The sequence below is a fragment of the Apteryx rowi genome, unplaced genomic scaffold, assembly GCF_003343035.1.
Source record: "Apteryx rowi isolate R43461 unplaced genomic scaffold, aptRow1 scaffold_30, whole genome shotgun sequence".
NCBI lineage: Eukaryota > Metazoa > Chordata > Aves > Apterygiformes > Apterygidae > Apteryx > Apteryx rowi.
In genome coordinates, this window is record NW_020449419.1 from 2,227,952 (window position 1) to 2,244,370 (window position 16,419).

Here is a 16,419-nt window from a genome sequence, read left to right on the forward strand (position 1 = left end):
AGTTTTGGGGATTTTCACTATGGTAAGTTTAAACTCCTGATTTTGCGGTAGACTATCAGACTAGAGGAAGTGAATAACATATGTTCTTACACTAACAGCAGCTGTAATTATTTACAGGGAGATGTTGAACTACAAGTATGTGTTCCCATTTAAAAGTTAATTGAAGCACTAACTTTCTGTAGTAAGAAAATGCCTTGGAAGTCTTTAGTAATAGCTGGTATCTAAATGTCAATGCCTCTTAAATATTGACTGAGGTACTTCATTTGCATGCCCAACAGTAAAAAAAAAAGTTTTATTCTGATCTTAAATATTCCTTCCTTCCTCCTCCTCAATTAACTCCTTAAACTTGCAGCTCTAGGTTGAGACTGCAGTGCTAATGTATCAGAACATCCTTATTTAAGCAAGGGTTGTAGTCTTCTGACATCCTGGAGCCATTGATCTAGGCATCATGACCTAGTCCATCCTCTTTAGTCTCCTCTCAAGACTGGCAGCAGTGGTTCTTGCTCTGTCTTATCTCAAATAAGCACTTAATGATATTTTAACAAGAACTAAAGCATGAAGGAGTTAACAGAACTGTAAGATCCTTGAAGCCCTTTTCTGTGGGGAGGAAGAAAGGTTTGTAAAAATTATTTATGAAAGCTAACTTGAAAAGAAATAGACAAGAAATTATATTTTTCAAGCACAGGTCTTCATTGTAACATACCAGGTATGACTGTCACAGATCTCTGAAGAGGTATGAACAGAAAAATGAAGTCTGTAGCACAAAATTGGCAACTCTACTGATATATTTTTGTTGAGACATTAGACTCATAAGTGACTTGAGTACCTTTTAAATAGGTTGCTCATTGGTGTGGAATAGGTGTTCATTGCGTTCTTTTCTTTTTCGTTTTGTATCTGATGAGAATTTTCAGAGATATTTATCTTTGGTATAAGAGGCCTGAAGACAAGGAAGATGCAGATTGAATTAATAAAGGAATATGGAGATTTCTCTTTCTCATGAATTGTATAAATTGCAACTGCAGTTGTTACTTTTATTTTTTATTGGCCAGGAAATAGTTTACCTCATTGCCTTTACAATGCTGAATTTGACAACTGCAAATCTGAGTCAGTACCTAAATGTTTGACTCTTCTTGGACATACATTTTGGAAAGAAAGAGTTTGTTTTTTTGTTTGTTCTTGGAAGCTGCCCTTTATTGGGAATTTTATGACCTCTGAACTTCATTTGCATAGCTGTGACTTAATGATTCTTCCAAGATTTTAATTGTAATATTTTAATCATATTTTAAAATTCAGTAACTTCTAATACTACAGTCAGAAACAGTTTTGAGTGCTGGCTATAAATATACTCTTTTATTTTTGTAATTAAAAGGTTCACAAAGCGAAATCTTATCTCTGTTAAAATGATGTATAGTAACTTGCCTAATGCTGCAGACAGCTCCTCCATAGCAGCTTAAAATTATGTTTATGTGGGGTTTGGATTTTAAGAAGCTTTTTAGGGGATTTTGTTTCACCTTGAGAAGGAAACCAATAGTTCCTGACAATTTTACTGTGCTTTGACCATTGTTCTCTGAAATAAATTCCTAGCTGAAACGTGCCTCTGTCATAGAAACCTTGTTATCATTTTCTCAGTACAACCCGAAGTATGGAGAAGTTGGGGAAATGCATAATTTACTGGAGCCAGTCTATATTTGCCTTTGGATCATATGTATCTTGAACCTGTAAGATGTTCTCAGGAAGACATTTATGTGAAAAACCAGTGTGGAACGCTGGCAATACCTGCTAGTGAGTGCTGCAGGCTCCTGCCGTGTACCGGCAACTCGGGCTGAGCGGCAACGGTTTTTCTAACCATTGAGAAGGGGGAAAAGCATATAACTCTCATTTGCTGTTGGTAATGTACATATTCCCACAGACCTAATCTCCTACTGCTAATGTAAATGGAACATAAACCATTACTTCTAGTTGCTAGAAATGACAACAAATAGAAGTGTAGATCTTTTTGGAGAATGTCTTATAGTATTTACAGAAGACTTGCACCCCAGTCAGTTTCAGGGTGTATCATTTGTGTTCTCTAGTAGATTTTCCCAGTCTGCAGGTAGATTTTTAAAGAAGCTATCTAAATGCTTATCTGGTAACTTCTCTGAAATCAGTGCTTTCTACGTGAGTAGACAAGAGGTGACAAAAATGGCACAGGATTTATAAGATATTGGTTAATAGTGGCAATATGCTTGAAGTTAGTACTCTGTGGAATAACAAGTACTGCTTGGTGTTTAGAATATTTAGAATACAGCATGAAATGTAATGTTGCTAATTTCCTTTTTATTACTCTTTTTGGGGGTTGTGAGAGAAGCATGGGCAGAAGAGAGTAACAGTCAACCTGTGGCATGTTCACAGCAGGGACCGAATTAAAAACAGACGGAAAATAGATTTAGGGAGCTGAGGCTTGGGAAATTTGTTTGGGAAGACAAATTCCAAAGCCTTGAGTAACTTTTAAAATGCTTAGGTATTTAATTATGCTGTGATGTGATTAAATCATATGCTACAACTAAAGTAATGGAAAGGTGATCAATAAGCTGAACCATAGTAGAAGGTTAGACTGAGAGGAGTTCAAATCCAGCCTGGATTCAGCTAGTAAAAAGAATAAACTGGAATTTGGAGAGGAGCTGCCTAAAGAGAAGAACAAATGAGAAACAAAGGATATCAGAAGCCTGTGGGAATCGGTGGTGAGCTGGGAAACCAGAGAGCAAAGGAGTTAATTAGGGAGGAGTGTGTGCGGTGTGGCGAAATGTGCGTGTTTACTGAATCACCGGTGTGGGAAGGAACGGCGTCGCTTCCCTCGTTAAAATGAGGCGGTTGTGCGGCAGAAGCGCGAGGGGCGTGCGCGCGCGCGAGGCTGCGCTTGGTTCAGTGCGTGGCCCTCGCCTCACGAGCTCCACACCTTATGGATGTGTTCCCATAAACTTGTGAAGATGCCATACTACATGGTTAGAAGGGGTGTGTCTTGACATAAGTGCTGACGCAAAGTTGAGAATTAGAAGATGTTTCATTTTATCTGCGTATGAAATTTGCTGAAGAGGTTTAAAAATATAGTGTGCTCTGTAATTGTGTGAATACGAAGGATAAGAGTTCACGAGCTCAGCTGTGTAAATCACTCCTTGTAATCTGTTAGAATTGTGTCCACAAAACACTAGGTAAAACAGAACAAATTGCTCGCTCTTACTTTCCGTCAGGAACAGTGTCACGGTTCGTATTTGTGAATGCGCCTGCCACCGTCTCGTGCACGCGTGGAATCACCTGCCTCTTTGGGCAAAGCACGTGTCTTGCAGGCCTCGCCTAGGGGCTCGCCAGGGCCAGCAGAGCGCTCCCTGCCTGGGTCTCGTCTCGGGACAGGCAGTCGTGTGCTGTGCTAGCTGAATGCTGTCTTTGCGGGCGAGCCGCCTCTTACTTAGTTCAAATTCCAGAACTGGCCACTGGTTATTTAACTGAGGATTCAGGCTAGCGATGATCTGGGCAATCAGGAGACCCTTTGCGGAAGGGAGGGCCTAGGGCATTTTCACTGCTGATTCATGGGTTTGGCTAAAGTTGAGATTTTTATTCTGATTTTGCTGAAACTCTTTTTGAAAGAAATAAAACCAAAGAAGCCCACAAATAATGGAATCAAATCAAAATGGTTTATTTTCAGTTTAAAACTGATGGAAAGTGCATGTGATGCTCATACATAGGAATTTTTGAATGAAACTATAGTCAAATGGATACTAAGGTGTCAAGCGGTAAGCGGCTGAATAGATCCCTGTACTCTTTTTGCGTCTTTGGTTTTCTTTTTACATCTTTACAAAAACTCTGAATTAGCAAATGGAATGATTTAAATGAGTAATTTGTAGTGTAGAAAACTTTTTAAATTGACTGTATCTTTTTTAGAAATCAGAGGCTAGACCTTGATAATATTAAGAAACTTATTTTTCAGCTTCTTCATGAGCTGCAGATATTGATGTGGTATTTCAGTTGGTATATTCAAAGAATTCTCAAGATGGAATTATTAATATATTCTTTTAAAAGGTTGCCTGTTCTGCTTAATTTTTTAAGCACCACAAACTAATTGCTGAAAATACATTTGCCTTTAATGCATTGATTTTTGTAATAGAAAAATTTAAAATAGAGTAGAACAGTGAAAACAGCTATTGTCCTTAAGCTTTATTAGTTCCATGTTTTTCTCTGAGGCAGCATTGGAAATCTCTTTTAGAGAGAATACCCTTTATCTTGCCTCTTCTATTCTTATAGAAGTTCTGTGCTGCCTTTTTTTTTTTTTGCATGTGCTTTTAACAAAAACAAAACAGCAGAAGGCATCAAGAAAATCAAACTGTTTCCAAAACTGTTTTCAACTGCTTTTCTATTTGCAGATTCCTAAGAGTGTTTTTCAGTGAAGGAATTAACCACAGATTTAAAACCACTAGCTTGCAAGTAGTATTGCCCAAAGAAGAGAAGGGGAACAGGGGGGAGGGAAAGCATAGGCAGTGGACAACTGCGCCATTTATATGAAGTAAGAAGGTGCATGTTTATAATGCCGAAATATGCTCCAGGGTCTGTTATGATGTGTTTAGTCAGTGTGGCTTTTTCTTCTGGTTGCATTTTTTTCTTTTTAAAGATCAGGGCACATAAAATGAGAAAATGTAACTGATGAAGGAATATCAGCTGCTCTGGTACTAACCAGATGGGGCATTTTTGAGTTACTGAATCACTTCACAGCAGAAATACTGCAGTGCTCTAAGGCCAACAATGTATAGCAGGTAACATACTTTGCTGTTGGGCTGTTAATATCAGTAGAATAGATTGGAAAGCTAATGAGTTTTTTTTAACTAGACCTTTTCTGACTAAATACCTGCATCTGATATACTTCTCCATATCTAATAATGTGTTAATGAATAAAAATCCATTTTTAGTACACTCTCTTCTCAAGAAAATAAGTCCATTCTTTGGGAGTTTGGAGGGTGAAGGAAGCATGGGAATTTGTGTGTCATTCACACTAAAGATTTCACACTTGTAAAATACTGGCATGAGAACATACTAAGACAAGAGCTATTCAAAACTACATTTTTCTATTTGTGGCTGTTTGTATTTGGGTGAACTGTAGTGTAACAGCAACAGCCGTGCTAGGGGCTTATTTCCATAATCTTTAGCCTGTGTGTTTGGGGTAAAGTGAAAATGACAGATGCAGACTTGAGAATGTAATCCAGCACTTCAGTTAGGCTCTAACATTTGAGAGTGGGTACGTTAAAATCTCTCACATGTATAAAATTAGTTGTCCAGAGAAATAAGTTACATGACAGTGTTACACTCAGGGAAGGAAGGATTGCTGTAGTTTTACCTACAAGTGCATTTAAGATTCTATGCGTAACTTTCACTGAGTTCATCCTAAAACAATGAAATAAGCTGGTCTGCAGTAACTTATCTTTTTAAGAAAATTATGATTTTTATTTTTTATTGTGGGGATGGTATTAACTTCCTCTGCAGAGAGGCTTTGAAGAGGAACATGAAGCTGAAATAATATTCAGCATGAAATCAGATGCTACTTTAATCATGGTTGTAAGGTTTAGACATTACTTTGGACTGGTTGCATAGACAGTCTATGCAGTTAAGTAGTAAAATATTGTTTCAGAGGTGGTAAACTGTATCTTTTTGCTCTTTAGCTTTCCTTTAATATGTTTACATTTGTTTTCAAAAAATTAGGGAGAAAGTTTTTTCAGAGCAACCCTTTAGTCTTTGAGTATTCTAAAAGTGTTTAAAGAGAATTTGTGTGCGTTCCCCCCTCCCCAACACACACTCACACCTTTTCCTTTCATGTAGCTATTAATAAACTTAACATGACTTTAAGTCTTTCTGGGGTATTTTGCATAATGGTTTCTGACTCCAGCTTTGCCATAATTTTAGAAGCCATTTCAACATGAATCTTCAAGCATGTGATTGCTCCAATTTATTACATAGGGACTGCCCAAAACTGGCCATAGCATGAAGTGTATGCTGTTGACTTAAGTCCTGTAGAAAATTTACAATAAACGTAATCGAATTGAAAATCACTTTAGAAAGCTGCAGATTCAAATGGATTATTGATACTCATAGCCAAAAGAAAAGGACTGTAAAGTGATCCAATATTATGATTGTTTCTGAAAATAGGATATACTAGATTAAACATTGCATGCAAATAGTATATATGAATTTATACTAGGTTGAAAATTGAACCTATAATTGAAGACTATCTCTACATAGCTAATTAAATGTGAACATCTGCAACATTAGTCCTCTGTCAGTTTATGTACTACAGATTATTTTCATGCCTAAACTGCCAATAATGTTTAAAAATACATACAACAGGCATGCCAGAATGTATGAGGTTTGAGTTGTTTGTTGCAACATTTTAAAATTAGGAAATAATTAAAATATTATCGATTGACTGAGGGTTTTTTCCTTCTAATGCTGCTGTTCTACAAAAACATTTATCTGCTAAGGAAATTAGATTAAAAGGTTTTGTTCTTGCTGTTGCTTTTGTGTAGAACTTTTTAAAGTGCATTTGATAAGCATTTGTTTTCGATACTCATTGCCTAATAGAAACTCTTCTGAGGTATCCTTTTCGCAAAGCATCTTTTACATTTGGCACAAGTAAGACTAGTTCAGCTGTTTTAAAAGCATGTTTATGGTAAAATTTAGGTACCTAGCTTTTTATGCTATGGTATAATAAGTCATGTATTCTGATGTAGGAAATGTCACTCAGGCAAAATAAACAAGAGCTAGTGGCTTTTTTTTTTATGTTGCCTTTTGCAATGTAATGATAAGCTGTATTAAGTTTGTTATCATAATGCTTTACCTAAAGGTTAAAATTATAGACTCTCTACTGTTTTCCCAAAGGCTATCAGAAATAGTATGTGCATATAACCAGTTGCATTTGTTTTGCTAATTATGCTTTCAACTCTTTCTTTGTATATGGATAGCTATTTTCTTATTCTGCCAATTTTTCTGCCCACTCACCCTCCTCCCCCGTCTCATTTTAGCAATATGATTAGGAAGAAAGAAAAGAGAAAACAAGAAAAGATTCATAATCTTCCAAACTGTTACTGCTAGTATATGTTCACGATAAGGTATTTAAGTTACCACTGATATGTTAGATCTGAAAGCTTTCTTTCAGTTGTACTGTGTTTATTATATATATTAAAATAATGAAGCAAATAGTAAGGGAAGTGATGCAAATGAGCTTATCTCTTGCTTTGACAGTGATTTTAGTCAGGTATAGGATAGGGCTTGGGCACTTTATTAGAACTGTTGGAAAATTTGTGACATATTAGCTTTCTTTGCAATGCGGTCTTAATCTGCTGTGGTGACTGTTCTGTTTCTCCAGTTGTATGCATTTTATTGGTAGGTAAAAGGTATCTCATAGGTACCACTGATAGAGATTTAAAAATATATGAAATATATGCAAGGTACTTTTGTTTGAAATTAAGTTTGTCGTTTCATGTTTTTTTCATTCCTGTGATTACTCCTTCACAATTGTAATTAACTTGGTTGTGCTTTTTTGAGTGCATGTAATTTGTTTGAGTAGTTATTTTAAATAACAAAAATATTGAAGAAATTGTTAATTGCTGCTTTTTCCCTTTAGAGTTTTAAAAATACTTTAGATTAAATAAGGTTCTTATTCTTTTCTTTATGATAGAATTATTGTGCAAAACATTGTAAAACACTATTAGAACTTGTTCCTACTAGACTGTAAACTGCTTCATCAGCCTGTCACTCGGTGCTGGCAATCTGCCCGGAAGGGACAAGCAGCTGCTTGTGAATCGAATACAACTGTGCGTTGGGCTATGTGTAAGCTGAAGTATTTGCTACGCCAAGGAGTCAGAAGCCTTCAGCAAAAAAGCTGAACTGAAATTTGGTTCCTAGTCAAATTAATAGTCCTGATCAAAAAAAAAAAAAAAAGTCAAGAAGATTAAAAAAGGAAGAAAGTAACTGTGAGATACAAAATTACATGTAAGTGATAGAAATTAAACTTAACTCTCTTTAATATGGTAAAAGCAATTTTGAACTGTATGATAGGTCTCAGTATTTTTGATATGTTTACATGGTTGCGCATATTTTGGCTGCAAGCAGTCAGTGACTAAAAGTTCATAAATTTTAATTTTTTACTTTTTTTATTTCTGGGCAATCTCTCTTGAGGTACTTCTGTGCAGTTTAATTTGTATGAGAAATATTTCTTATGAAATAAAAAGCAAATTACATACCTCAGGGCCATAAAGGACATAAATAAGTCTATTGATTTTTCTTAACTGACCTTTAGCACTTGAGCTGCAGTTTTCCTCTCGTGGTTTTTGGGAGTTGCTGGTTTAACCTTGTAGTGGTTTTAGACAGGCTTTGCGAGATATGCTGAGATTATATTTTCTCCAAATGCAATCTGAGGCAGTGAGGACACTGAGGAAGGAAAATCTCTGTAGCTGCTTCCCCCAAAGTACTTTAAAAAATTGAGGAGGATGATACACAGAAAAAAAAATTTTTTTTTTTTGAAAAGATCACAGATGGTGGGGACAAGGGAACAAGAGAAAAAAAATTTTCTCACCAAGGAAATGGGACTTATGGTCTTCTAGGGCCACAAAATAATTGTATTGTAAGTGTGCTGTGGGTATGTGTCCCACTAGATCGGACACAACATATATCACAGTACAGACAGGAGAATATATCATGGGAATACTTTGTCAGTTGTTTGGTCTCTGACTTTACTCTGTAACCCAACTGAATTTTTAAGGTTGAGTACTGCAGATTTAGAATACTGCACACATCTGATGGTTTTATCACGACAGTGTAAATGCTTCAGGACATACGTAGGCAGTTATCTTTTGGCATGTTTGCAAGTTCTTTCTATTTCTACCTGCTGTTCTTAATTTCAGAATTCATGGCTGTCACTTGGTTGGGGGGGGAAGAATACTCTTTCGTGGTCCCAGTTTTCGTAATTGATATTTAGTTCTGATGGCTGTGGATTAATTTTGTATTAGTCTACCCAGTACCAAATGTAGCTATTCTAGTTAAGAATTCCTAGCTGAAACCTTGTGGCTGTGCATTTTGTAGTTACTCAGACATATTTTTAGTATGGATTCTGAAGGAAAAAAAGCTTTTAAAATCTCATAGTATCGCCCTTCCTTCCTGGCATAAAAACAGTTGAACAGGGGCCAGTGTTTGCCAGATTTTTGCACAGAATCAACACTCTTCAACATAGCTACAGCTAGTCCCACGGCTTCATGAGAGGCTGTTTATGGCCCTCAGTTAGGCAAGGGACACATGCTGCAGCAAGGGAGACTATTTCATATTAGGAAAAAAACCTCACAGAGGAAGGTCAGACATTGTAACAGGTTCCCCAGAGAGGTGGTTTCTCTATTCTTGAAAGCAAGTTTGAAGAATTATTTCAGCAAGTAGTTTGAGCCTTTGCTCTTCTTTTTCTCTGATAGAATGATGAAAACGTGTCACTCCAGGACATCTCACTCTCAATTCCATCCAGTCCAGAACTGGAAGAAGCTGAACCTACATTTAAGGTAAATGACACTGATTTACTCCTATAGAATAGAGATACAAACCTGTTTGTAAAAGAGAAAATTAACTACTTTATCATTGAAAAGCAGTGCTTCTTGCATCTATTTAAATACAAACCTAGCAAATATTTATATAATTTCTTTTCTGTTTTTGTTAAAATGATTTACCTTTCAAAATTCATACTTACAAATTCACATACAGTTTAAATAATTGAAATAACTTTGCTTTTTCATATTTGTAGCAGATATGAGTTAACAGCTGCAGAGTAGCTTCTTTCAAAAATTTTCTGCCTGCTTGATAACTGTTAGAATGTAGTCTAATACTAAGTTTTGAAAATAAAATTTTTGCTTTGAAGTGTAATCACACTATAATTACATATTTGCTGTGTTTTACTACATTTATTGTTAACCTATGCTCCAGTTTAAAATATCTTTCACCAGTTTTCCCTGAGATAATGCAGGTGTTGTGATCATAAGAACTTAAAAAACAAACAAGCAAAAAAAACCCATAAAATCAAAGATGCATTCATTGTTTTAGAATGAGTATTAAAGATAGATGCAATCACATTGGATGTTCCAAAAAGGAACTTCTTTCATGGTCACAGATTTGTAATGTTGTGATTTCTGCCATGGTGCGTTTTTTTTTATAGCATTATTTGGGCTTCTTATTGTAAAATCAATACAGAAAGGTTACTAATTCTGCACTTATAGGAAGGGAATAGTGCCAGCTTCTTAAGAGATAATGAATTTAGAAATTCTCTTGAAAGGCAAGAACACTTAGAATCTTACTCTTGTCTGAAGTCCATCTGTCCAAATCCTAGTTTCAGGATTAAAAAGGTTTGCCAAAGCTGCGTAGATGCATCAGCATCACCCTTTAGCAACACTGAGTTCTAAATTGTCAACATTCAGGCCTTCTTTTCTCTTTAATTGTACTTCTACTATATTTGTGTTTGTCCTTCTGTAGCCAAACATAAGCATATATGTCTCCATGGGGGACATATAGCCATGTCTCTCAAAATTTTAGGTTTAATTCCTAGAGAAAAGGTATTGCTTTTTAAATTTAATAACAAAAAGCACTAGGTATTTTGAATTTTTTTTTAGTTGATATCAGCATATAGTTTGCAAAATTGCAGAATAAATCAGTCTGAGTGTCCTAAAGCAGTAACTATAAACAATCTTCAGGGAAATGGAAATAGTAAATGAATATTACTAAATGGAAGTACACCACACAATGTATGACCTAGCTCTAATGGCACAGTTGCTAAGTATATTAAAAATACCTTATGATGAAAAATTATTAAAAACCACATGCATATTTTTCTCTTTTTGTCTTTCAACTTTGCATAGTTTATTTCAAGTTTTACCTTCAGTTTTGGGCAAAATGTATTCAAAGAAGTCATGTTATTTGCATTCAATAAACATAGTTATACTTACATTTGTAATGTTTCTTTTTTCTTGTTTCTATTTTTACTTTTTATGTTAATGTTTTTCAAATAGCAGTTTTTCAAATAGCAGTTCACTTTAATGTCAAGCTTTCCTATTTTTTGTTGGATAAATAGGAGGATAAGTAGTACTTGATGGCTAGGGTTTTTCCTCTCCAGGCTGCTAGTCATTTACACAGCAGATGAATCATTGCATCAAAAATACTGCTGATTTACTTACAGGTACGTACACTGAAAGCCTAGTGGGTTGGTTCAACTCTGTCTTGCAAAGAGGCTTCTAGTGAAGCTTCTTCACTCTTTAAATTGTATACATACAGCCCACGTCAGCACGTGAATAGCTTGAGGAGAGCATGAAGTGACAAGCTGGGAGGAAAGTATGTGCTAGTATTACGGCCAGAGTTTCATAAACATCTGCTTTAATATGCCCTTGTGGAGGGGTTAATTCAGGTTGTGTAGCCCTCATGGAAAACTTCCTATTGCCCGATGTTCTGTTGCAGACAGAAGATCTGCTAAATGAGATCAGGCAGCTTAAAGATGAACTGAAGAAAAAGGATGAAACAATCAACCGATTAGAGCATCAACTTGTAAGTATAATGTTAAATATTTAACAAAGTCCCAAGTGTACACCACAGAGTGTAACTTTTATACCTACTTCTTATGAAGGCTCTAGGAAGGCTAGGCTTCTAATTTTGACTGACTTTTTCCTATACTTTCACTATAATGAAGGTTGAGTTTCTGGCTCTGTTTAGACCCACCTGAGTCATGGGTCTGTAACGGTTCAGTTAACGGACCAGTTCTACAGACACTAGTGTGTTTGTAGCTGGGATCGTTAATTCTGTAGGCCAGTYGTGATGCGAGTGGCTCTAGGCAAGGACATTTATGCAGTGCTTAGATATCTTTCATTTCCGAAAGAAACACTTTGAACATAAAATTCTAGAAGGTGTCCAAAAATAACAAAAAAGATAAGTCACTTTATGCTTGAAGTATTTTAATAATAAGCAAGAATTGAACTCTTTTCTGCTTGATATTTTTTTTATCCTCTCATTTTCCCTTCTGCCCATTGGTTTAATATAGAATGTATTCTGTCATGGAATTTAAAAAGCTGAGTGAGCAGGGTGATATTCAAAGCTGATTCTTTATTAAAAAAAAAAAAAAGTTAAATAAGATCATCAACTCGGCGAAACAGATAGTTATGCCTCTGAAGCCAGTGGGGGACAGTTTTATCATGAATCAGTTCAGGTGCACACACAAATTCTCAAGCAAAAGGGATATGTGCCTTCTGGATTTTTGGTCTTGTTATAAGTTAGTTTTGGATTTTGTCCTGTATATCTTTGCATCTGGTTCTGGCAAACTAGCCTGCTATTTCGATTCTTGTAAAATAGCCCCATGTTTTCAAGCCATTTTCTAAAATTAGTTAAAATACTTTTTAAATTCACTTCAAACTGATTGATTTGATCTAGTCTCAATTAAAAATCTGTAAGTTTAACAAGGGGGGGGAAGATAAAATGTCATTGCAATGGATGCTGGACTTCATAAGAATGTTTCAGACAAACTTCTGTGATGGGAGTAACTTTTTCTACTCTTTCCTTTCTTTACCCATGCAATCCATGCATCTTCCATGACTAACAAGAGAGTATATATTTATCATTCTTTCACACCCATTTTCAATTCATGGTAATGAGGTTATTTTACATTCTAGATGTGCAAGTCTGACATTGGATATCAAATTGTCGTTTTGTAATGAATTTTATAGAAACCCCCTATACATCCTCCTTTGCTAAACCACAGAAACCTTTATAATGGAGTTATGTTCCAGGTTTCACCTCTCAACATTTTCACTTTTTTCTTATCCTTTTTTTCTTTTTTCCTTTTTTTAAACCTACTGCTACCTAGCCATTCATCTTTTTGACTAATCACAGATATTTGCAACTATTACATTTTCATGTTTGTATGCATATATGAAATACACACATGCGTCTTTTCTCTCTGCCAGGACAGCAGATGAAAATAATTCAATGGAATTAAATGTTAGATAAACAATAACTCTAGATCAGTACTTTATTTGTATCAATTTTAAAAAAAAATGTGGTAACCAAAYGCCAGAAGGCATTAGGTGCTGAAATTATAGTATCTACAGTGTGAGCACTGTATTGAGCATTGTCCTCCCGTTGCCATTAACTCTCTTCCCAGCAAAAAGCCAGAGCAAACCTGCTATTTATCAAAAAGAAATGGTTAGGAGATCTCCCCTCCTCTTTGCTAATAGAGGAGGATATGGTATCATGTAACATGTGGAGAATACATGTTTCTTAGAGAAATTGGAGGATTCAGAGATATTGGAACTGTTCATATTGTTCTATCCCTGAAGCTATGTCCATTTATTTAAAGCAGGCACATTAATTACAGAAAGACATATTTGAAATTTCAACTACTGTGTTACTTCTGTACATACAAGTGCTTCGGTTTTTAAGCATACTGCTTTGGAATCTCACAAGACAGGTACAGATGCTCTGCCCTCTTGCAGTAATTGGGATATTGAATTTTTGATGGTATAGAGCTTCAATTTCTAGAATTTCAAAGCACTGGTACTTAACATTGCATGTCCCCCAGGCCTGCATAGCCTGAGAATAAGACCGAATAAGATGGGTTGCTCTCTTTTCAAAGGGAAGCAGGAATAATTCAATAGGAAAAACAAATTTCGGAGACACCAGAAGGGGTCTATGTTGCAAACATTTGCATGTCATCAAACAGCAAAACCTTGGGATAGATGAGATGCCAAGAGGTGCAGGCCATATTTATTTATCAATGGCTGGGCAGTGTCTGGTGCGACTGGAATCTCCAATGAACTCTTTTGCATGTAGTTGCATACATACGTGCACTGAAACCGATCTGTGCTGGTCAGCCTCTCCCCCACAAGCAGCCTGTGATTGTTTTCTGAAATGAAAATAAAAGGTTAAGATTTGTCTGTCTGCTCTGCTGCTTAAACAGTATTCCAGATAACAGTACATCAAAACAAACTCTCTTGCCTATTAGCATTTTACAGTAAGCATTGATTTTTAGTACACTTAGTCTTGCTCTTACTGTATGCCTTCGGAGAAATCACTCCACTCCTGCTAGGTTGTATATCTAATTGCTTTAGTAACTGAAAGGTGTTGTTGAAGCTAAGGAGCTCTGCCATGAAGATGGGTAAAACTTATATTCACAGTTATTTAAAGGTGACTGGAATGTGATATTCTAGAAATTCAAGTGAACCAAAAACCCATTCCGGAAGTTAACATTTATTCTAAATTATTTATAAACGTACTTTTGAAAAAGAAGTGGTTGTGTAGTACTGTAAATACTAGTTTCTCTGGTTTAACGGTATTGTGCTACACTGCCTTGGCTCTGCTTTATAATAGTCTTAATCAATTATTTTCTAATAAATTCTCTTTTCTCTCTCTTTTTGGGGGCGATTAAGGCCACTAGATGCAACTGCCAGAAAGACAATGAAAAACTTACAGGGGCAACATGCTTGCATGCTGACAAATTTACGCAAACCTCCTGGAGGAGAAGTTCTGTGAGTAAAACTTGCCATTCCTTCTTGGGTATGACTTTCTGCATTTCATTCCCCAATTCTATTATTGCTGTCACACCAGCTGGCCTTGTTTAAGAGGTTCAGTTCTGTATCTGAGGGTGCTGTACTCTTATATCCTTCCTGCTCTGCACCCCCTGCACATTTGTTTGCAGCTCTCTTGTTTAAACATTTATAATAAACATATATTTTAAAACATGATTAAACTTTAGAAGGCTGTCCTCTTAAAATAATCACCCTGTGCACTATTTAAGTAAATCAGCCCAAGCTGTATCTCTAATCATACATCAAGACACTTCCTATTATGATTTTAAAGTCATTGATATTTGACTTTTTAATCTGTTTTTTTTTCCTGCTTAAGTTTCATTGTTGCTGTGCTCACAGTTGTTGTGGAGAAGTGACAGTGTATTCTATCATAAATTTTCTGTCCAAAACTATAATTTTTTTTTTAATCATATATTTGAAGAACTTAACTCATTCAGAAATTTATTGGGCGAAAATCACTTTGACAGACAACATCTTCATTCCCATATGTTGTTGCATGGATCACTTTTGCTTCCATTTTACAGCCGTTAGATTCTTCATGGATCAGTAGTAGCATACTTAGGGGAGGGACAGCACATTTGCTGTGATATAATAATGATAAGGAATTATCTTTGAGTAATGAAAAAGGCTTTTGTCAGTCACCAGCAAATAGTCTGTTGATGATAGTCTGGCAGCTACTGCTCTAGCTAGCGAATCCTCAGAGATTTTTTTCAAATGATTAAAAATGAGTTAAACTTTTTGTTTTTACCCTGCCTCAAGTCACTTGATGTGGAGCTAGGGGGGGAGAATCATGTAAGGTGGTAATAAAGATGAACCCTCTCTGCTATCCATCTAAATATTACTCCTTTGAATATTTAGTTTAGTTTTAGGGTAGGAATACCACCTTGGGGTATGTTCACCAGTTTCTAGTTCTCGTTTCTTCTGTTGAGACCACGCTTTCTGACCTTCTTTTATCTGTTAACTACCCAAAGTAAAGAGGATGTAACCCTCAGTACCTTCTGTCTTCCTCTGACTCTTCCGTTCCAAAAGGTACATTTGGTATACTTGCCCATTTGTTATATCTCTTTCCTGTTTCTTTGGAGCTTTTGAGCTCTTGTATTGTTTCGTTTTCGCAAGTTTTAATTTCATATGCGTGACATTCATTTGACAAACTCCCCCCTGCCCCAAAGTACTGTTTCCGGGTTAGTGGCTGTCCTTGCTTCCATGTTCCTTTTTATTTTCGTCTGTCTTATTTTCTCAGTAAACTCAAAAACAAATTACTAATATTGGAAGTTAGTTAACAACTACAAAAGCTTCAGTTTGAGCAACCTGTTGTATTTATTGGTAAGACAAAAATACTGGAGATCGGGAATGGGAGAGGCTAAGTTAATATTATATCAGGTGCAGGGAGTCATTTAGTCCAAATATCCATTTGGTCAGGTTGAAGTACATTTATTCCTACTTATAAGTTGCAACCATTGAGTTTTCTCTTCCAGCTACTTCTTTCTTAAGGCACAAACGTGAATAGACATTCAGTAGTCTTGTCTCAGAGACGCTTCCTCTGTCATATGGAATTTGAAACAGTTTGAGGGAGAATATCTTTAAAAAAACAAACAAACAAAAAAAACTTGGCTCCTGCTATGTTCAGGGTTGTGTGTGTGTATACATATATGTATATGTGTGTGGGGGGTATATATATACATGCATATGTATATTTTATATATATGTATATATATGCATGCTTACAGGTGCACTCTATAATTTTCTCTGTTTTTATCTTCCTTTACATGTAAAGTTTTTCAAGAAAGTTGTGGAATTGGGAAGATTCACT

At 35.9% G+C, this 16,419-nt stretch overlaps 1 protein-coding gene across 3 annotated transcripts in view; it reads left to right on the forward strand.

Moving 5' to 3' along the window:
• Nucleotides 1–16,419, forward strand: part of CCSER2 (coiled-coil serine rich protein 2) — an 85,301-nt gene that overhangs the window by 49,392 nt on the left and 19,490 nt on the right. For all 3 annotated transcript variants that reach the window (XM_026069976.1, XM_026069978.1, XM_026069977.1), the window contains 3 exons: nucleotides 9,474–9,557; nucleotides 11,494–11,580; nucleotides 14,451–14,549. In XM_026069976.1, coding sequence (XP_025925761.1) covers nucleotides 9,474–9,557; nucleotides 11,494–11,580; nucleotides 14,451–14,549 — 270 coding nt within the window. The remainder of the gene's footprint in view (nucleotides 1–9,473; nucleotides 9,558–11,493; nucleotides 11,581–14,450; nucleotides 14,550–16,419) is intronic.